The 22,280-nt window shown below is 40.0% G+C and overlaps 1 protein-coding gene across 2 annotated transcripts in view; it reads right to left on the bottom strand.

Moving 5' to 3' along the window:
* The window catches only part of LOC126101569 (palmitoyltransferase app), a 140,097-nt gene that overhangs the window by 58,245 nt on the left and 59,572 nt on the right, over positions 1-22,280 (bottom strand). For both annotated transcript variants that reach the window (XM_049912217.1, XM_049912218.1), the window contains exon 6: positions 1,031-1,148. In XM_049912217.1, the coding sequence (XP_049768174.1) occupies positions 1,031-1,148 (118 nt within the window). The remainder of the gene's footprint in view (positions 1-1,030; positions 1,149-22,280) is intronic.

Genomic DNA, 22,280 nt, shown 5'->3' with positions numbered 1-22,280 from the left:
CCTGACAGCTGACTCATTCTACAAAAACAGCTAGTTATTCTGCTCTTATAACCCATTTGTTACTACAGTTCTCCCTTCTACCAAGTGACTTTCTTGGTGATTTAATTTTGGAAGGGATAATTGAATTATTCTGTGTCCATTTATCGTGTTTCATTTTGGTACCATCATGTTCAGTTAGAATCTGGGCAACTGATTTTCCTCCACTGACCTATTTTAAGTAGGACTTAAACTTCAAAAGTTCTGACCAATCTGTTGGTAATATCTTGTTCAAAGTTTTACTGAATGCATCTTTCACAGCTGTCTTGGCTTGTGTTTTGAATTTGTAGATTATTTTATTTATTTATTCAGAAAGGAAGTCTGCTTTGAATTTGCCTTGCTGCTCTCTGCTTTCAGAGTAACTTTCTAATGTTGTTAATGAATCAAGGTGGAGCCTTCACGAAGTTTATTTTCTTCATCCTGGCAAATATACTGTATGCAAACTAAACTGCCATCTTATTTCTTTGCTAATTGCATCATCACCTGCCTAGAACTGGAGCTCCTAAATATGAACAAGTCCCTTCTCTGTGATAGTTTTGACTGTGTACGAAGATCGAAGTCCCAACACATTAGGCAACTTATGATGAATCAGGAATCTTCTCAGCATTAGTCAACTCATCATACCTATTATTAAACAGCACAGGAACTACTGTGTAGCCATATCCATATTACTTTTCACCCAGAAATTCCTGACCCTGCCGCTGTCTGCAATTAACCTTTGTGTACAGCTAATCTTGAATAATCACATCATGTAATAGTGGACTACATGAGATTGTCTACTGCTATACCGCAAACACATGATGTGTGAAGATCAAAATTACTCTCAGCCTTCAAAGTGTGCTTCCCACCCTTTCTTTCTTCAATATTTGTCACTTCTATCTCAGAACATTCAATGGCCATTAGTAGCAGCCAAATATTAATATGTATGCCATCAGGGCATTTCAATTAATGCTGCTGGAGATAATGGAATCATAATTCATGTTAAAGGACTTACCAATTAAGCTAGGTGGCACAGGGCCACAGAGAACGTACAGGCAGTTTGAACACACGTTTCCTTGGCTGTAGGGGTTGAAGTTTTCCTGTCCTCGTTTGCTTGTGAAAGAGCCTTTGATCTGTAAAGTGAAAATGAATTATCTATCTATGTATTATGATTTAACAAGAAAATTTACCACTGTATTCATTTATGAAACAAATATAAGGGATTAAGCATACTCTAAGCATCTTGCAGCATGAAAAGGCAAATTTCTTTTTCTTTATGGCATGTGAAGTAGTGAGCTCAAGAAACACCCTTCAAAAGACAAAAAAGTAGTCATGGGAGTTGAAATTTCTCTTACAATTTTGTTAGTATTTTGGATACAAGGTACACCTACACAAGTATTGGCATAATTAGATCACTTTTCTGAAACCCATATTCTGCATTTAGTGGCTGGCAGTTCACGAAAAACAAATCAGAGCAGCCACTATTGGAATTAGAATGGTCCTGTCCTACGCTAACCTTTCCATGGGCCACTTGGAAGAAGAACTGACCCAGAAGCTAGTCCTCTTTGACTTAGTACAGATTTATCAATGATATCTTTGTGGGATGGACTCGTGATGAAAATGAGCTGCTTCACTTACCGCAACAAATTAATTTCTTATCTCAACTCAAATTCACATGTTCCTCTTCAAAACCCAAATATTGAGTGCCATCTCATTACAGCTCACATCCATACCTCGGTCCACATAAAACCTTCCAATAAGAAACAATACCTGGATTTTGACTGTTCCCATCCCTTCCACATCAAATACTCTCTTCCCTACGGTCTGGGCATTCACAGCCAACATACCTGCTCCACCAATGAATTCCTCGACACATACATCAGTAACTTCACCTCTGCTTTCTTCTCTCTCTTTCCTCTGCAAACGAAATCTGCTGGGCATTATCACCCTCTCATACTCTGGCCAACGCAGCTGCCACTCACAAAAGACTCAGAAGCATCCCCTTGTCATCTGGTACCAACCAGAGCTTGGACACCTCGATATTTTACTCCACCAAGGCTATGACTTTCTGAAGTTAGAACCTGAAATGAGATCCTCTCCTCCTCATATCATCCCCACATCACTCACTGTAGTCCTACGTTGACCTCTGACATCCCTTTTAAACCATATGACATTCCCAGACCAGACCATTATCCCTAGTTATTCTGCTCTTATAATCCATCTGTTACTACAGTTCTTCCTTCTACCGAGTGACTTTCTTGGTGATTTAATCCCTTCAATTGTTGATGTAAATCCCACTCCATTCAGGACCAATAGCTTACTCCAGCTCCTCCACTAGTAAATCCCATGTTTGAAACTTTGCATACTGTTTACCAATTTATGCATGTTCACTTCATGGCATTTTATACAGATCTTTATTTACTTTTTTATGTACACTATTCCTTTCCACCACTCCTTTTGCCCCCCCCCCCTCCTCCTCCACCATATTCACTTAAGTTTTTAAATGGACTATTCATTTCAATTCCCATTTCTCCTCCTCTGTCCCACTTTTGTTTCTCAGCCTGTCATTATATTGTCTCTGGACTGAAGCTGGCAGTGTGCTTACCAATATACCATCTTAGTGATTTCAATTTTAAAAGTGTCTATTGGCAGTACTAAAATTTCAAATACTGAAGGTAAGTACTGGCCAGCCACAGTCTCTCTTTCTAACTTTAAAGCTGATAAAATTCCACTTATCTGTGTTCATGTTTTCCATTACAACAATACAAAAATACATGAACACACTGGATGATGTGGATAGAGAATAACTGATAAAACATCATGAAAACTTGTTTTAAAAAAGCAATGCATAAATAATTAATTTTTAAGTACATCAGTTTTCCCTTACCTTTCAGCTTTTTACAGCTCTACAACATGTGTTGGAAAAACTGGTGGTATCAAAAGTGTGGCGACATACATACACTAAGTAATCAAAAGCATCCGAACACCCCCAAAACCATACGTTTTTCATATTAGGTGCATTGCACTGCCACCCACTGCCAGGAACTGCATTTCAGCAACCTCAGTAGTCATTAGACATTGTGAGAGGGCAGAATGGGGTGCTCTGCAGAACTCGTGGAGTTCGAACATGGTCAGGTGATTGAGTGTCACTTGTGTCATATCTGTACACGGGATTTCCACACTCCTGAACTTCCCTAGGTCCTTTGTTTCCCATGTGATAGTGAAGTGGAAATGTGAAGGGACATGTACAGCACAAAAGTGTACAGGCCAACTTCGTCTGTTGACTGACAGAGACTGCCGACAGTTGAAGCGGATCGTAATGTGTAATAGGCAGTCATCTATCCAGACCACCACACAGGAATTCCAAACTGCATCAGGATCCACTGCAGGTCAGTTATTGAACGTATATTGTTCGTAATGGCGGCTAATGCACAGATATCTGGACCTTCCAATGTGAAAAGGAGCAGGAAAAGTGTTGAACTGACAGAAGAACAGTTACTTAGCGTACTAGACGACAGTTATTTTCTGTGTAGTGAGGACGAGGCATACCACGGAGATTGTCATTTAAAGGCTGCAGAAGAACTGCAGAGTGATGATAGCATGGAAGCACAGCTTTCACATCTGTTTCATGACAGTTCTGAATCTGACGATATGGATCATGACGATTGTGTGGAAATTGATGATGAAAAAGAGCCCGACCTGTCACTCGAAGATAATCCAGGTGAGTCCTGGCATAAAGAACCACATAATATGCAGTATCACCCATTTACAAAGGAAGAAGTTTTGCAAATTCATCCTGCTGCTAATTCTCCTATGGATTTCTTCAGATTATTGCTAACAGACGAATTATTGCAACTTGTAGTTGACGAAACGAACGATAACGCAGTCAACATATTGCTGAGCAAAAATACAAAAGAGGGATCTAGGATCTGTAAATGGAAACCTCTAAGTATAGGCAAATTACTAGTTTTCCTGGGAGTTTCGTTACATATGGGTAACATTAAATATCCGCAATTACAAGACTACTGGAAGAAAGAACCGCTGTTTGAGAATAGAGGAATAGTGATGAGTATCAGCAGAGACTGCTATTTGATCATATTACAGTCTCTGCATTTTGCAAAAAATCCACTTCAAGAAAACCCGAAACCAGACGATTGTTTATATAAGATACGATCTACATCGGATTATTTTAACACGAGAATGTCTCAAGTGTATTACCTGGGAAGAGATTTATCAGTAGATAAATCAATGATTCTTTGGAGGGGAAGATTGTCATTTAGACAATACATAAGAAGCAAACATACCTAATAAATATGGCATTAAGATGCACATGCTCAACAATCCAGACGGTTTCATAAATAAGTGCGCTGTGTACACGGGAAGTAGTGGAGATATGGGGGGAAAAGGTCACACTGAAAAGGTCGTTTTGCATTTGATGGCAGAAAAGCTGCATGTTGGTCATCACATTTATTTGAACAATTATTATAACAGTTTTCATTTAGCTACAACTATGTTGAACCTAAAAACACTTTCCACAGGAACTCTGAAATTAAACAGGAAATATACCACCAAAGGCGCTGTATCGGCAAAACTTGGGAGAGGAGAGACAATTGCGCAGTATTGTAATGGAGTTTTGATTGGAAAATGGAAGGATCGATGAGAGGTTTCCTACATTTCCACAGAACATCTAGATGTTATGGAGCAAGTGACGAAAGCGCGCCAGCAAATAGTCACAAAACCTTTGCCTACAATTAGGTACAATGCGTGTTTGTCTGGGACTGATAAACAAGATCAGATGGTTGAAAAAACTATTCTTTCATGTCATTGACATGCTAGTTTTCAATTCTCAATACCTGTACAGCAAATACTCAGGAAATAAAATGACGTCGTACGATTACAGAATGAACATTATAAAGGGCTTCCTTCCACCAATGGACGTTCCACTAAATCTGAGCAAGAAACATAAAAAACAAACAAACACATGTTGTGCAAAAGCGGGAAGCTACTGCAAGGAAGAAGCAAGTTATGAAAAGTGGTGTAAGAAAAGCGCGGAACAAGGCAAGCACACTGATACACCATACAAGTGTACAATCTTACCAGACAAACATGGATACTGCTTGAACTGCTGTATAATTTCCCATAAGTAGCAAAAACGCGATAATATCGGGGGAATTCTGATTATCAAAGACAACTTCTTTTATTTCTTTTGACATTGCATGGTTTCTTTTTATGACATGAAAGGTTAGAACTTTTTTTCATGATTACTCAGAAAATGAGGTTTTCTTTTGTGTTAAGTCGACTTATTCCTTATTGCGTTGTAAAGCATTCACTTCAGCTTTTTGCGAAAGAATTTGTTGTGTTAAATTTGTTTTAATAGCACCGCAATTGAAGTGATGGGAGACATGAGAGAAGCCTCCACGTAGGGTGTGTTTCGCTTACTAATATCTACACATCCGGGCGTCCCCTGGGCATCTATGATACATGTAGATGGCTAATTCTCTCATACCAGGAGCAAACATGCTACTAAATTGACGACCTCTATTAGAGTCAATCTTAAAAATGCCCATTTGAAGTAAATATAATTTCAAATGAATCCAGTTTCCTGTTTACTTTTTTTCCTTCTTAAGAATTTGCATTTTGGAATCCAAATTTTTCCTGAATGCAGTGGATTTGTTACTTGTTTGAACTGTACTTTTTGTTACATTATCAACAAATCACGAACATTTGAATGACGCCTGTGACCAGCAAACAGACTTCAAAACCTGACCACAATACAGTCGAAGCTTATTTGAAGTAATGCATCTAAGATGTCACCATTAAGTCAGTATTGAACATGATCCTACAGATCTTACAAGGTCTTGATGTCAGCCTATAGCTCAGGTGTGCTTAGGAGTGTCGTCTCCAAGTGGTGCCTGCCGTTTCAGTGTTACCGGCCCGCACTCTAGCATTACCAGCACGCAACCGCACGTTTCCGGGCCGCACTGGAGAGTTGCGCGCCTGCACCGATGCCGCAGCGAAAGTGTTAAGCACCTTCTTGCTTCCCATTGTTGAAGAGCAATTGCGGGATGGTGATTGCATCTTTCAACACGATCAAGCACCTGTTCATAACGCACGGCCTGTGGCAGAGTAGTTACATGACAATAACATCTCTGACCACTGTAATGGACTGGCCTGCACAGAGTCCTGACCTGAATCCTATAGAACACCTTTGGGATGTTTTGGAACACCAACTTCGTGCCAGGCCTCATCGACCAACATTGATACTTCTCCTCAGTGTAGCTCTCCATGAAGAATGGACTACCATTCTCCAAGAAACCTTTCAGCACCTGGTTGAATGTATACCTGCAAGAGTGGAAGCTGTCATCAAGGCTAAGGGTGAGCCAACACCACATTGAATTCCAGAATTACTGATGGAGGGCGTCACGAACTTGTAAGTCATTTTCAGCCAGGTGTCCAGATACTTTTGATCACATAGTGTATGTAATCTCATTATTCAAACATAAAGATAGGAATAATTCTGAAAACTATTAAGGACCAACCTGCTGAATACTCTAGACAAATTTTAGAATAAGATTTTGTATAATACTGTGAAAAGTATACAGACTGAGGTGTCTGTTAAGTGAAGAACAAATCAGGTTTGGCAGATGCAGCATTTGTGTTAAAGCAAATAATTAAAAAAAAAGGAGAATGGAATAGAGGATCTCGCTATTCAGTTGTTACCTTTATTGACTTTATAGAAGCATTTTATAATGTTAATAAAGAACATCTACGTAGAAAAAGGTTACCTATTACATCTGGTAGACTTTCTAAGAAGCCTCTACAAAATTACACCATCATGGGAAATTTAATGGCAAATAAACACAACCTATATTGACAAATAAAGGGATATGAGCTGGTTGCAATGTGTTACCTGGATCTAGCTAAGTGATAGTAGCTTACACAGCTGGATAGCACAGGAATGCAGTGTTTTATTTAAATTGTTCTAGCGCAGGAATTACATGTTCAAAATTAATTAAATTTCCAAGAATTGTTAACAATAGACATTTATTATGTTTAAAAACCACATCATCAATAAAAATGAACTTTCAATGTGGTACACTCTGAAGAAATCTACAAAACAAAGTTCTACGCTGCAGTCGGTTCCTGTGAGTTTTCAGCTGTTCTGTTGTGAGAGAGAGTCTGAAATTTATAAGTACATCTTTCTTTGTCTTTTCAACAGATTCATAAACAATGCTGGAAATTTGCCAGAAGATGGAAAGAAAGAGTAGACTTCTGAAACACCACTATAACACTGCAATCTTATGCAGCAAGAAACCTGTGAAGATTTTACGCCACATTTTGTGGTTAAGAATCAGAAAAAAAGTTCCATGGTGACAAATCTGGGAAATACAGTGGGTGGGAGACTGATTCAAAAGCAAGCTTCTGCACATTTATCCTTACAATGCGTGAGTAGGCATATTATCTTGATGTGAGAACACTTATTGTGCTTCAACAAACTTTGAAAAATAATCAAATAATTTGGTATAATTTGAACCAGCACTGCTTTATCCATTACATAATAATCAATCACAGTATTACATTGTGCTTCATAACATACCATGATTACATTTCCCATTTAGTAGTCTTCTAAATATCTTCACATAAGACGTTATAAATTTTTCTCCTTGCACGAGAACAGTTTGCTGTTCCTGATTTTTTTCTGACTTGCACACTTCCCAACAAACATCTTAGCAATGCATCGGCACAACATCCTTGTACTATCTCAAAAAGTGGAGTTGCCTGTCATCAACTGATGGCAGAGCAATGCAGTTTTACTTGTGAAACTGTAACTGGTCAATACATGGTCAGTTTACAGCCAGTGCAAATGCTAGGAATATCTGAGTACAAAGAGAGGCAAAAAGATTGCCCGGCCCAAATAATTTAGTGTCCAAGAACAGAAAATTGCACATGCTCAAGTTCAGAAATGCCAGCGTTCACAACTGTGGTTATCTCTGCAGCTTCAGCCTTGTGTTTGCATCATGAAACACAAACAATATAATAGTTAGGATACAGTACACATCAAGATTCATTGCAATTTAACTCATCGCATCATTTCCTTCGAAAATCATTATTAGAGCACATAGAAATGGTTGAAATATATAGATTTCATGCTGGTAGAATTACCACAATGATGAGCGTTTCACATCTGTTTCAAAGGCTGAGTGGATCGGCTGACAGTTTATAAACGTAAAGCATGAGCATTCAAATCTAGCTAGAGTAAAGTCTGGGTTTTTTTTTATTTAGACCTGTGCAGATAATACTTTGAACCTTAATTTGTTACAAATTGTTCAGCTATAGGCATTTCTAGGTTCCACGTTCTCTTTAATCTTTAAACAAACAGACAAATGGTCATAGCAAAAATATTGAAAATGGATGTATTTATTTTTAATTACTTCGACCACTGCCTGGTGCCACTACAGGTTCCAGCTAAGAGAAGCGTACCAGCTGATTGGCATACATCATACACCTGCATCAAAATGGCTGATGTGAATTTACGAGCGAATTATTTCTCTTTAAAAACTGTGTTAGTGCATCTGATGCAGTATGTCATTATGATGTTGATACTTCCACAGCAAGGAGATGGATTATAGCTCCAGGGAAGATGTTGATTGAAGGAAAGTCATTTTCTCTGATGACTGCACGACTGAGACCATGAGTAGGGGTCCTGTTCTTGTTTACCGTGCAGATGGGTGACAATACGATGCGTACCTTGTGGCCACATGCACTAGAAGCGGATGAATAAGTGTGAAATGTTGGGTCCGGATGTCTTACATGGGTGCAAGAACATTAGAACATATCCAAGTCAAGTTCAATTCAGCACACTATGAACATTTCCTTGAAAATATAATCATGCCTGGAGCTCTATTTTGGTACACTGAAGGATGTCTCACTTACCAACATGATAATCATCCATCAGACACTAGCATTAGGATTTGGAGCTGGTTTCAAAGGAGGGAGAATATTATCTGTCTTCCGTGGCCAATCCTATACAGCATTCATGTGCTCAGCTCAAGAATAATATATGGGGCAATTGGCAACCCACCTCCAGGAACTGTGAAAGCCCTATGGGATTTAGTTCATTCTTCATGGGAGAGAACTGCTATGGATGAGGACTTTTTCGACGGACTTGTCAATTTTATGCCTTGAAGGATCCACACTGTTCTTGATGCCAATGGCACGTGGACAAAATACTGAAGCTATACATAGCGTACTCTTCATTTTAATTTATTTCATTTTTCTGTAAAAGGCCTACATAGTTATAAGGCCAACAATATTAATTTCAAAATACAAATCTACTTGCTACTATATTATTTATATAAGCTCCGAAAGCTTGTAAAAGTTAAATCCTTTGTGTGTGTGTGTGTGTGTGTGTGTGTGTGTGTGTGTGTGTGTGTGTGTGTGTGTGTGTGTGTGTGTGTTCACCTGCCGCTGCTTGGTGAGCAGATTTTTTGTCCATCCGCTTATATTATCTTATCAATAACTGATTATTTTCTTTGTTGAAAACCATAATTAGTTATTTACTGAAGAGAATATTGAAAAAAGTAATACAGGGTGTATACGTGGACAAGGAAAAAAATTCACGGCTTTTTCCCGGTTAAAAAATAAACTTCCTTCCACGTGAAAATATGCTTTCCCTGTGTTAAGTGACAGTATACTTTCCCTCGGGATCGTAAAACTTATCAATCCATTGAATGGTTAAGGTTTCATACATCAGTGTAGAACTTCCCGCCAGTTTAGGAAACAAACTCAGAAAAAAATGCGTTTTGGAAAGATATTCGATTTGCAGCAACATGTAAGCTGCATATTTCCGTATTACGAAAGTATATAGTCGATTTCAACCAAACACAGAAGGGTAGTTTCCGAAGCATTGAAATTGAGATCGCCATGTGCTTTTGTGAGCCAATCATACCTCATGCCACGTGATCTTGTCAGCCAATAATAGCAGATATTCATAGCGTTGACATGGGGCTCCCATTCTTCGTCGTGTGATCGCAAGTTATTTTGTGCTTGTTTTCATCATTAACGAACTTCGGGTGCCAGCCCACATTGTTCTCACCACAATGGATCTATCAGTGTCTTTCTGTGCTAGTGCCACGCACCCTATTAATTGTGCTTGTGACCATGAGTGGTCAAGTGTACCTAATGCACGTTTGATTCACAGTGAACAATTATTTACCCCCAGCTACGCCAGCGGCCATCTAACCTTAACAGGCTCAACATGGCCACCATCTAGTGTGGCAGCACAACAACAGCCACAACATGGACAGTGCACGCCGCCTAACAACATTGTGGATGATCATCCAGACGTTGTGGTTTACCCCTCATCTACTCAGGTACCTTCGGGTTACTTCGACATGCAGATGAAGTTCCAGAACTTTGATTCGACCATTTCTATGCACAGGGTAGCAAATTCTTATATGCCTAGTGTCAAACCCCCCCACTCACGCACTGCCTACGCCCCCCCCCCCCCCTTTCAGCTAGGTCAGTGAAACAACTTGCCGGCGGATCCCTTCCTGACCCCTCTTGACAACTTCCCTTTGCGAGTAATGGCAGTTGTCATAAGATTTGCACCACAGATGGCCCACCTGTACGTTACAGGGCCAGACGCCTTAATGCTTCCAAACTTTTGCACGCCAAGGAAATCGTTCAGGATTTGTTGGCTTCAGGCATGCTTCACCGTTCCAATAGCAACTGGTCTTCACCTATTCACCTCGTTCCTAAAAAGGACAGCACCTTACGCATTTGCAGGGACTAAAGGGCCATTAATGCTCGCACCATTATCGATAACTACCCAATTCCTCATATCGAGGATTTCAAGCAATTACTACATGGTTCTAAGTTTTTCTCTGTTTTAGATTGTTCCAAGGCGTACCATCAAATCCCTATGCATCCACCGCATATTCCGAAGATGGCCATCATCACACCCTTCGGCCTATTTGAATACTGTTACATGCCTTACGGATTGAAAAATGCTGCGCAGACTTGGCAGCAGTTCATTGGTTCCATTTTGCTACCTCTGCCATTTGCTTACGCTTACTTAGATGATATACTGATCTTTTCCTCCTCTGCTGAGGAACATAACGTTCATCTCGATGCAGTCTGTTCAGCCCTTGCTGCCAATGGCATAGTGATGAATCATAATAAATCTCAACTCTGTTCCACATCAGTTACCTTCCTAGGCCATAACGTCTCTGCCGATGGCCTCCGACCGATGAGTTCTTGTGTCGAAACCATACTTGATCTTCCTCTTCTTGAGGATTATGCCCTGCTCTGTCGTTTTCTGGGTATGGCAAACTTTTACTGCCGCCATATTCCTCAAGCTGCTTCCGTCCAAATGGTCCTCACTGACACCCTCTCCGGCAAAAACACCACAGGGAAACAGAAGCTGGACTGGACCAAACCCACGCTCGACACCTTTGGTAACCTTAAAACTGCCCTTGCCAAATCCGTTACACTTGCCCACCCTGACTCAGAGGCCCAAGTTTCTATCACGACTAATGCGACTGACTCAGCTGTGGATGCTGTTTTACAACAGCACACTGCGAATTAAATGCAACCACTCCACTTCTTTTCCAAGAAACTAAGACCCAGTGTAAGTGGTCGGTTTTCGATCGTGAGCTCCTCACTGTGTATAAGGCAATTAAACATTTCCGTAGTGACCTCGAGGGGCGACCTTTCACGATCTACACAGATCACAAGCCACTCGTGGATGCTATTCGTAACCCGCCTAAGGACCTTCCACCAAGGCGTTTCTGCCTTATGGACTACATCCGTCAGCACTTTTCTGACGCGTGCTATATCTGTGGTGCAGAGACTGTTGTGGGAGACTATCTTTTGCGCATCTGCGTGCTAGCCGCACCACTGAATCTGGAAGAGCTCGCCCGACTTCAGGCTGAAGACGATGATATACAGTGAATAATATCAGACAATGAGTCATTGCTTTCTGTACAACTCCATATCCTACACGGATCAACGATCACTGTCCTTTGCAACACCTCTACTGGCACTCCCCGCCCCCTGGTTCTTATCGCCCTTCGTCACGAAGTCTTTACTGCTTTGCACGGCCTGGCCAACCCTGGAACGCGAGCAACGATGCGGCTGGTTACTGAGTGCTTTGTCTGGCCCAGCGTGAAGCACAACTGCCGCATTTGAACCCGCACTTGCATAGCAAGGTCGGCAGGCACACTCAACCTCTGCTGGGCAAATTTTACATTACAAAGGTGTGTCTTTGGCACATTCACATCGATGTTGTTGGCCCCCTACCAAGGATTACAGACACATCTAATCGATCATCGATCGCGACCCACTAGGTAGAGGCAGTCACGGCTGAGATCATCACTTGTTCTTTCGTCGCGGCATGGGTTGCTCATTTCGGCTGTCCCCTGTCTCTCATGACAGATCAGGAATGACAGTTTGAGTCCATCCTCTTTGCACGACTGTGCGAACTCTGTGATGTTGCCAAATTCCAAACCACAGCTCACCACTTGCAGGCGAACGGCCTAGTCGAACAGTGGCACCGCACTCCCAAGGCCGAGCTTATGTGCCACGTTGGCTTATGGTCCGAGGTACTCCATTAGGTCCTGCTAGGCATTTGCTCGGTCTATAAAGAAGACTAGCACGTACCGCTCGCCGAGATTCTATACGGTGAACCCCTCCCCCTTTCCGCAAAATTCGTGGAGGATTCACCGTCAGCCAAAACCATGGATCTTCCTGCACTGGTTGAATGGGTTCGTGCGCACATTGCATGCCTCCGCACCCCCCTTCCACGCCCTCACTCCACCCCACCTGTGTTCGTCCATAAGGACCTTGCTTCGTGTGACACTGTGCAAGCAACCTTGCAGGCAACTTATTCAGACCCTCATGCGTGTTACATCGGGGTACGAACACGTTTTTAATCCCCCTACATGGGTGACCACAGACTGTGTCTGTTAATAACATGAAACTGGTGTGGTCACTCACCGACCTGCCTCCCGATGCTGCTGCCCTGCCACCGGATGCTCCAGACCTGCCTTGACTCTTGCAGCGTAGTTTCTGAAGCGCACACTTCTCGCGATGGCCGCCGCCTACAACCGCCGCGCTGGCGCGAAGATTATGAATTCGAGTGATGAAGTTCCATCCATCATGCTGCGCACTACCAGGGGGATTGGGGGGCTCTGCAGCATCTCTGGCACAGAGCACCCTATCTTTGAGTCTTATTTCTTTGAACTGCTTTTGTTCTATGCCTTCTCTCGGCATGCAACTTGTGTTCTGCTATTTTGTTCTTTATGTCTTGGTGTTTAATAAATGTATATACGATTCTTAGTGTGCGTTATTACCGACCAACCATATGTGATAATCACACCTGATTTTGTAAATCGATCTCCCAATACTGCTCCTGGGTGGTCAGGTAATCACTTCAAAATTGATTCTAGAAATCCGCTTCAGTTTGCCTGTTTTCCAGTTCAACAATCTATTTTCGCTGCCATGTGAACGCAGCTGGTATTGAAATGCGCTTGGACTGTCAGGCTTTGTCTTGTTTTTAAAAATTTCGGCCAATATTGATGGAGTGGCTTTTTGTACAGTGAAGGATAAGTAGAAATATTAGACTGAAGCTGTTTACAACCTCGTCTAACTGAAGAGAAATAGCAATTGTGCTACCTAAATCATAAACTACACCTGCTGTTTTCCAGGTGCCATAGTTAACTGTGTTAGCAAATCTGCTTCACACCTTAACAAGCAAATGAAACAGTGAAAAACAGATTCCAAAACTTGGTTTTCGTCTTTCAGAAGATGTGTTGCATATAAAAGCAGTGATTCAGAGCATAGGACACATGATGTAATTAGCCTGTAGCAATGTCACCGTTAAGTAATGCGAACACAGGTAGGAAAAGTTAATGATTTAAATTAATGTACATAGAGTAGCTACAAGAAAAGCTGATGTTTCACATATAATACTTGTCTTTTTTGCAGGTGTTACACTTAGAGTTATCATACATCTACATCTACATTTATACTCCACAAGCCACCCAACAGTGTGTAGCGGAGGGCACCTTACGTGCCACTGTCATTACCTCCCTTTCCTGTTCCAGTCGCGTATGGTTCACGGGAAGAACGACTGCCGGAAAGCCTCCGCGCATGCTCGAATCTCTCTAATTTTACATTCATGATCTCCTCGGGAGGTATAAGTAGGGGAAAGCAATATATTCAATACCTCATCCAAAAATGCACCCTCTCGAAACCTGGACAACAAGCTACACCGCGATGCAGAGCGCCTCTCTTGCAGAGTCGGCCACTTGAGTTTGCTAAACATCTCAGTAACGCTATCACGCTTACGAAATAACTCTGGGACAAAACGCACCACTCTTCTTTGGATCTTCTCTATCTCCTCTGTCAACCTGACCTGGTACATATCCCACACTGATGAGCAATACTCAAGTATAGGTCGAACGAGTGTTTTGTAAGCCACCTCCTTTGTTGATGGACTGCATTTTCTAAGGACTCTCCCAATGAATCTGAACATGGCACCCACCTTACCAACAATTAATTTTATATGATCATTCCACTTCAAATCGTTCTGTACGCATACTCCCAGATATTTTACAGAAGTAACTGCAACCAGTGTTTGTTCCACTATCATATAATCATACAATAAACAATCCTTCTTTCTATGTATTCGCAATACATTACATTTGTCCATGTTAAAGGTCAGTTGCCACTCCCTGCACCAAGTGCCTATTCGCTGCAGATCTTCCTGCATTTCGCTGCAATTTTCTAATGCTGCAACTTCTCTGTATACTACAGCATCATCTGCGAAAAGCCGCATGGAACTTCTGACACTATCTACTATGTCATTTATATATATTGTGAAAAGCAATGGTCCCATAACACTCCCCTGTGGCACACCTAAGGTTACTTTAATGTCTGTAGACATCTCTCCATTGAGAACAACATGCTGTGTTCTGTTTTCTAAAAACTCTTCAATCCAGCCACAGAGCTGGTCTGATATTCCGTAGGCTCTTACTTTGTTTGTCAGGCGACAGTGCGGAACTGTATCGAAGGCCTTCTGGAAGTCAAGGAAAATGGCATCTACCTGGAAGCCTGTATCTAAGACTTTCTGGGTCTCATGAACAAATAAAGTAAGTTGGGACTCACAAGATCGCTGTTCCGAATCCACGTTGATTCCTACAGAGTAGATTCTGGGATTCCAGAAATGATATGATACGCGAGCAAAAAACATGTTCTAAAATTCTACAACAGATCGATGTCAGAGATATAAGCCTATAGCTTTGCGCATCTGTTCGACGACCCTTCTTGAAAACTGGGACTACTTGTGCTCTTTTCCAATCATTTGGAATCTTCCGTTCCTCTAGAGATTTGTGGTACATGGCTCTTAGAAGGGGGCCATGTTCTTGCGCGTACTCTGTGTAGAATCTAACTGGTATCCCGTCAGGTCGAGTGGACTTTCCTCTGTTGAGTGATTCAGTTGCTTTTCTACTCCTTGGACACTTATTTTTATGTCGGCATTTTTTCTTTCATGCGAGGATTTAGAGAAGGAACTGCAGTGTGGTCTTCCTCTGTGAAACAGCTTTGGAAAAAGGTGTTTAGTATTTCAACTTTACGCGTGTCACCCTCTGTTTCAATGCCATCATCATCCCAGAGTGTCTGGATATGCTGTTTCAATCCACTTACTGACTTAACGTAAGACCAGAACTTCCTAGAATTTTCTGTCATGTCAGTACATAGAATTTTACTTTCGAATTCACTGAACGCTTCACGCATAGCCCTCCTTACGCTAACTTTGACATCGTTTAGCTTCTGTTTGTCTGAGAGGTTTTGGCTGTGTTTAAACTTGCAGTGAAGCTCCCTTTGCTTTCGCAAATGAGTCAGTAACATTTTAAGTAATGACGAAGTGTCTGGTCTTCTGGGCTTGAAATTCTTCTAAGTGGCTGGCCCTCAAAGCGTTAAGCTTTAAATGAAAATCAAACACTCTGTGATTTACAAAATTCAAAGCACATTCGCACATGAACATAACTAATATTGTGTAAAATTAAATGTACTTTGAAAATAATCCTTTTCAAAGGACCAATTGCAATATTTTTCGGCGACCTGTTAGAAATCAGAATTTCGTAAATCATATTAAAATCCGTAATTCGACTTATAGAGCATATTCGTATGTCCAGATTCACAAAGAAGTAGGTCCCAAGCTGTGGTTTTCGGAATGCAAATTTTCTTGAAGTACCAGTACTGTATTATCTCATGTTTAGTTCTATGGCATAATGCCAAACATCGCAAAAGATAACAATGTGCACTTGTGCGCAAAAGTTGACACCATCCAATAGTGTTTCAAATAAATTGACAGCCTCTGTGGAAAAGGTTAATTAAAGACAATTTTTTTTTTCAAATTAACAAAAATAACTTCATTGTTCCTCAAGGGAATTAATACCCGACTGCCCCAAAAACCTGGCAATAAGATAAAATCAGAAAACTGAGACTAATTCCATATTTCAGCCTTCCATAATTATGTAATATTTTAATTTGCTACATAGCTCCCGGCCACAGAAATCCGTTTTGTTCTAGAGAGCTGTAAACCAAGACAAAACAGTAAAATCACTAAACATAAACACGGTTCACATGGAGACTACTCCTCATGCCACTGGAACTCCGAATGCTCTGCGCATGCACGAATCTGGCAGCTTGGGTGTACCAGAGAAATGTTTCCGGGTATCATCTGGCTGCTTGTTTCTACTGCTGATACAGCTCGTGTCTAGTTACCTTGGATACAGCTAACAGCCGCACTTATAGTAGCCAGAAGCATAAGACGGTACTGCTCATACGCGACTCAACTGCAACTGTGCATACGCATAAGCCTGCTGTCAACTTCTCAAAAGAACCTAATGTTAACTGCTGTGACATCACACCCATTGGAAGCAGTTTGTTGTATTGCAGTCTTCATCTTAAAGCCTTTGACACACTTTGCTGTTGGCAGGCACTTGTGTGTGCGCTGTGTTTTGTTGTTGTAAATGGCACATTTCCTTTGCAACTTAAGTTTTTTTCCCCCCTCGTTTATATTTTATTGCTGCAGTATTATATTGCAGTAATGGGCTACAGTAAAATTCTTTGTTAGAGTATTAGTTCTTACCAGTCAAAACTACAAAAATTTAACTGAACATTAAAACAACGAAAATTCCCGAATTGTTAAAAATTCCCAGTTTTCTCCCAGATGAAAAATTTCCCGGGTTTTTCCCGGTTGTCCCGGAGCATATACACCCTGTAATAAAAAAGAAAATATAATTTAACAACAAAAAGTAAATACAGAATGAAACATCTGCGACAGGATAAAAAAAGGTTGCAGTGAGATTTGATCTGACACTAAACTGGAAACAACACATATTGGAAGGCACATCCACTCGCTCGTGTAAACCAGATATAAGGACTTACAAAGATACGCCAATCAGTCGATACATTTCCCTTAGGTGATAACAGTAGTCATGCCAGGTTGGGGTCGAAGTAATTACAAATAAATACATCCATTTTTAGTATTTTTACTATGACCATTTGTCTATTTGTTTATATGTTAGACCATTACAAAATGGAATCTTTTACAAATTAAGGTTTAAAGCATTAACTGCACAGGTCTTTAAAAAGAGAGACAATTGACTCCTCTTAGATTCGAACACGTGTCCCTTACATTCGTTCATAAACCGGCAACCCATGCACTCAGCCATTGAAACAGATGTGAAACACTCACCATTGCAGTAATTCTAGCTATGTGGAGTCCCTATATTTCAACCATTTCTACGTGATCTAATAATGATTTTCAAAAGAAATGATACAATGAGTTAAATTTCAATGAATCTTGACATATACTGTATCCTAACTATCATATTGCTTCTATTTGATAATGTAAACACCAAGCTGAAGCTGTACAGACTGCCAGAGTTGTGAACACTGGACTTCTGAACTTGGGCATGTGCAATGCTCTGTTCTTGTACTATAAATTATTCAGGCCAGGCAATCTTTTTTGCATGTCATTGTACATACTAACTTTCTTGCCTTGAGAAACAAGAATGGATAGCCCAGTATAACGTACGTATTCCAATAGACTGGCACACTATTTTATCATGTCTCTTGCATGCAAACAATGTCACATTTTGGCCAAAAAAGAATATGATAAACAAAACAGAAATTATTTGTTGGGCAGACTATGCAATGCAAGGAAAATTAAAAAAAAATGTTTTTAAAGAAAAAGACCCATAAAGACCAAAAATTTTTGTTGATAATGAAATATTAAAAAAAGTTAAATATTTTTAACATCTAAAATGAGACATTAAATATGAATATGGTACGAGATACTTATAAGAAACTAACGCAATTCTTATACAAACAACAATATGTAACTGCGCGAACAATAAAATTTAATAATTAGACAGAATTAAGAATAAGGATGTTGGGAATGACCTGAAATAAAATATGGAAAATAAAAAAAAATCCATGAAAAGAGAACAAATTGGAATGAACACTTGCAAGTATTATTAGCACAAGACTACCCCTCAAAATCAGACTTAGAATTCCAGTAGGTATTTAACACATACCGTAGATTTAACACTTACAAATTTCTATTTTAAGCAATTATACTACAGCTGTCACTATCACTTTCATCTTGGTTATGATGCAGTTCTGATTCTACACATCACAAATCATCTGACAATGTGCAATGAAGCCCATCAGTACTGCTCTATAATATTAGAGGTTCAAATATTACACTCAAAACCAAAAACTCGACTTTCCAATAGTGATGCTTATGTTCTGATATGGACATCATTTGAAAATGGCAACTTTAATATCTCATGGCACAGGCTCCCTGCAGAGAGCTACAGTTTTCTGTCTAAGTGAATGTTTCATTTGATCAACAGATCCCAAACTCAAACCCATCTCACAGTTAACTCATATTCTGATGTCATGCAAGCCTATAATTAATTGACTTTAAGGAAAAATTGCAATTAAAATTTGTGGGAAGTTAAAATTGTATGCTGGTCTGGGGCTTTGCTGTAGACACCTGTATATCAGAGGCAGCGATCTCTAAGCAAGTCACCTGAACATGAGCTAAAGACTGAGTCACAGATTCAACATGCTACAAGAAGAGAGAAAGACAAGGGATTAACATTCCATCAACGGTGAGGTTACTAGATGCAAAGCACAGGCTTGGATTGGTAAAGGATACAGAGGGGAAATGGGCCACTTCCTTTTCTGGTGTCCCCTGGGGCATTTGTCTCAATCAATTTACGAAAATCATGGAAAATCAAAATCTGATGGCTGGATGAAGATTTGAACCATGAACTTGTTACAGCCTCCTCTTCATTCATAATCAGCTGCAATGAGGACATCTTACTGCCATGTTGTGAGACCATACACTGCAGTCACTGTTTAAACTCAGCCTGCAAACATCTCTGTTGACAACTAATACAAGCTCTTCCTTCCACTAGGACTCTGGCTATAGCAACTCACCACTGTAGCTCAATACCAACTGTTTGTACAGACAAAAGTGGGAAATGTAATATCTGACTTTTAGAGACACTTGTTTTTTATATAATAAAGTTGTGACTAATTTTCTGCCGGTAAGAGACAAAGATTGTGCAATTTTTGTAGTACAGAAGCTGAACTTTTCAATCTACCCTCAATATACTACCCACGCACATTTCCTCGGGTATGAGCGAGCATGCGCACACGCTCGTGCCCATGCCCACGCGCAAGCCCACCTGCACAGGTTGTCTTCTTCATTACAAATATGGCAGTCCACTCAGAATGTGGTGGTTACAGTTGGAATAGAATGCAAAACTGATTGTGAGGCACCATTTGTGAGATCTGAGATTGGTCCTTGCTCATTGTGATTTTACAACGCGAACCAGAAAAGCAAAAGCAGTCTACAACAACGACATAACCAGATGCTCAGAAGGCATATGTAAGACCGAAATTCATAGGATTAACTCTAAGGAAATGTAATTCATCCACAATCCAATCCTTGAAAGCTGTTCATTAGTGGAAATGTTTACAAGGTAGGATGAGTAAAGTATATAGAGAAGATTCAAAGAAGAAGAATATTTTTCATTACAGGTTCAGTTATTCAACATGCGAGTAGTGGCGATACTAAAGCAAATCAAGTACTGAGTGCTACAAGAGATGTGTTGTGGATTACCAAGAAGCTTATTGTCAAAATTCTAAGAAGGCTGGCAGGAAGAAAGCAAAAAGGGAGATTAGTGTTTGACATTTCACTGATGAGGTCCTGGGAACAGTGGGTAAAATTCATGCAGATCAGAGATTGAAAATGATTTATTTGAAAATAATTTTATTTACATCAATAGATGCAAAGTGAAATTTTCATTACAATGACCAGTGTCTGCTGTATTCATCATCTTCAAATCTGACCATCAAATCATGTCACAAACAGATCTGAAGGTTGCCATGCACACCTCAAAAGGGCAACTGTGTGAAAATTTTGTATTGCAATTGCTGATAGAAATTAAATTATATGGGAATGCAGGCTTTCTCGGCAAATTTCAGTTAAGGGAATGAGTTAGAAACTTGGTGAAATACTTTGACAACATGGCACCATGATTCTACTGACAATCCAAGAAGATTTCATCGAAGGAAAGAAATATTTTCAAATAAAGGCTCACTAAATGGAGTACAAGATCAACTTGAGAAAGATGAGGGAAGATATAGGCTAAGACATTCAGATGGGGATTTGAAATGTGTCCATTTCAAATGTAAGTCCAGTGCCCTTACCTATACAAAACTTAGCTTAGTGCGCAACAAGGAGTGTCGAGCTACATAGTTTTTCCTCACTTATGTGTCATGAAATTACCATGACGGTAAAATCAGAGAAATTTGAACATTTACACAGACATACTGAAAAAAAATTCTTGCTGTACAATTTTTGCAAATAGAACTGAAGACAGGGTGAAGTTATAATTGCACATGATATACTCTGCCACACACCGAAGATGGTAAACAGAGTTAAAATGTAAACGTGGTTATATTCATTATGAAGATAGTAACTGTTCTGAAAGAACAGATACCAATTATGACCATGCAGCTTCTCTAGAAAGAAATGATAATTAATCAAAACCCTCAGCTGCCAACAGGTGTTGATATACCTCAATGGGGACAGCTGAAAATGTGTGCCCCGACCAGGACTCGAGCTTGGGATCTCCTGCTTACATGGCAGACCTGTATCCATCTGAGCCACCGAGAGCACAGAGGATAGCGCGACTGCAGCGACTTAGTCCCTGCATGCTTCCCGTGAGACCCACACTCCCAACTGTCCACAACCTACCTTCGTAATGTTCCTAAAGGATATTTTCCCATTCACTCACTACTCGCACCAACTAAGGTGACGATTCCCGTAAGAGTTCGGGCAAAGTGTGCGCATTCGCACAGAAGAAGGTCAATGGCCTTTAACTGCATGTAGACAGTAACTGTTCTGAAATAAATTTTGCAAAAAATAACAGCAAATTTTGCAAAAAATAACAGCATTTTTTGCAAAAATAACAGCATTTTTTGCAAAAATAACAGCAATTTTTGCAAAAAATCACAGCAATTTTTGCAAAAAATCACAGCAATTTTTGCAAAAAATCACAGCAATTTTTGCAAAAACTAACAGCATTTTTTGCAAAAACTAACAGCATTTTTTGCAAAAACTAACAGCATTTTTTGCAAAAACTAACAGCATTTTTTGCAAAAACTAACAGCATTTTTTGCAAAAACTAACAGCATTTTTTGCAAAAACTAACAGCAATTTCTGCAAAAACTAAAAAAGTAACACCAAATTTTACAAAAAAAAACCAAAGTTGGCAAAAACATCGAATTTTGCAAAAATAGAACTGAATTTCAAATAACTACAGAATTCGTAAAACACCACCTAGTTCAGTAAAAAACCACTGAATTTGGCCAAAAATATACCAAATTTGAAACAAAAACCTACATTTAAACTTGCATGAAACACCTAATTCGGCAAGAAAACAACACTGAATTTGGAAAACCACCAAATTTAACAAAAACAACCCTATATTTGGCCTAAAACAGCACCAAAATCTAAAAAGCAATGGAGATTGGCAAAAACACCAAATTCGGCAAAAAACTGAACATGGAGGTGGGGGGGGGGGGGGAGGGGGAGGGGGGACACGACATCAGATTTGGCAATAAACCACATGGAATGTGATGCAATAAATCAAATTTGGCAAAAAATA

Source organism: Schistocerca cancellata, chromosome 9 (assembly GCF_023864275.1).
Source record: "Schistocerca cancellata isolate TAMUIC-IGC-003103 chromosome 9, iqSchCanc2.1, whole genome shotgun sequence".
Classification (NCBI taxonomy): Eukaryota; Metazoa; Arthropoda; class Insecta; order Orthoptera; family Acrididae; genus Schistocerca; species Schistocerca cancellata.
The sequence above is the reverse complement of the archived record's forward strand: the minus strand, read 5'-3'. Positions and strand labels throughout refer to the sequence as shown.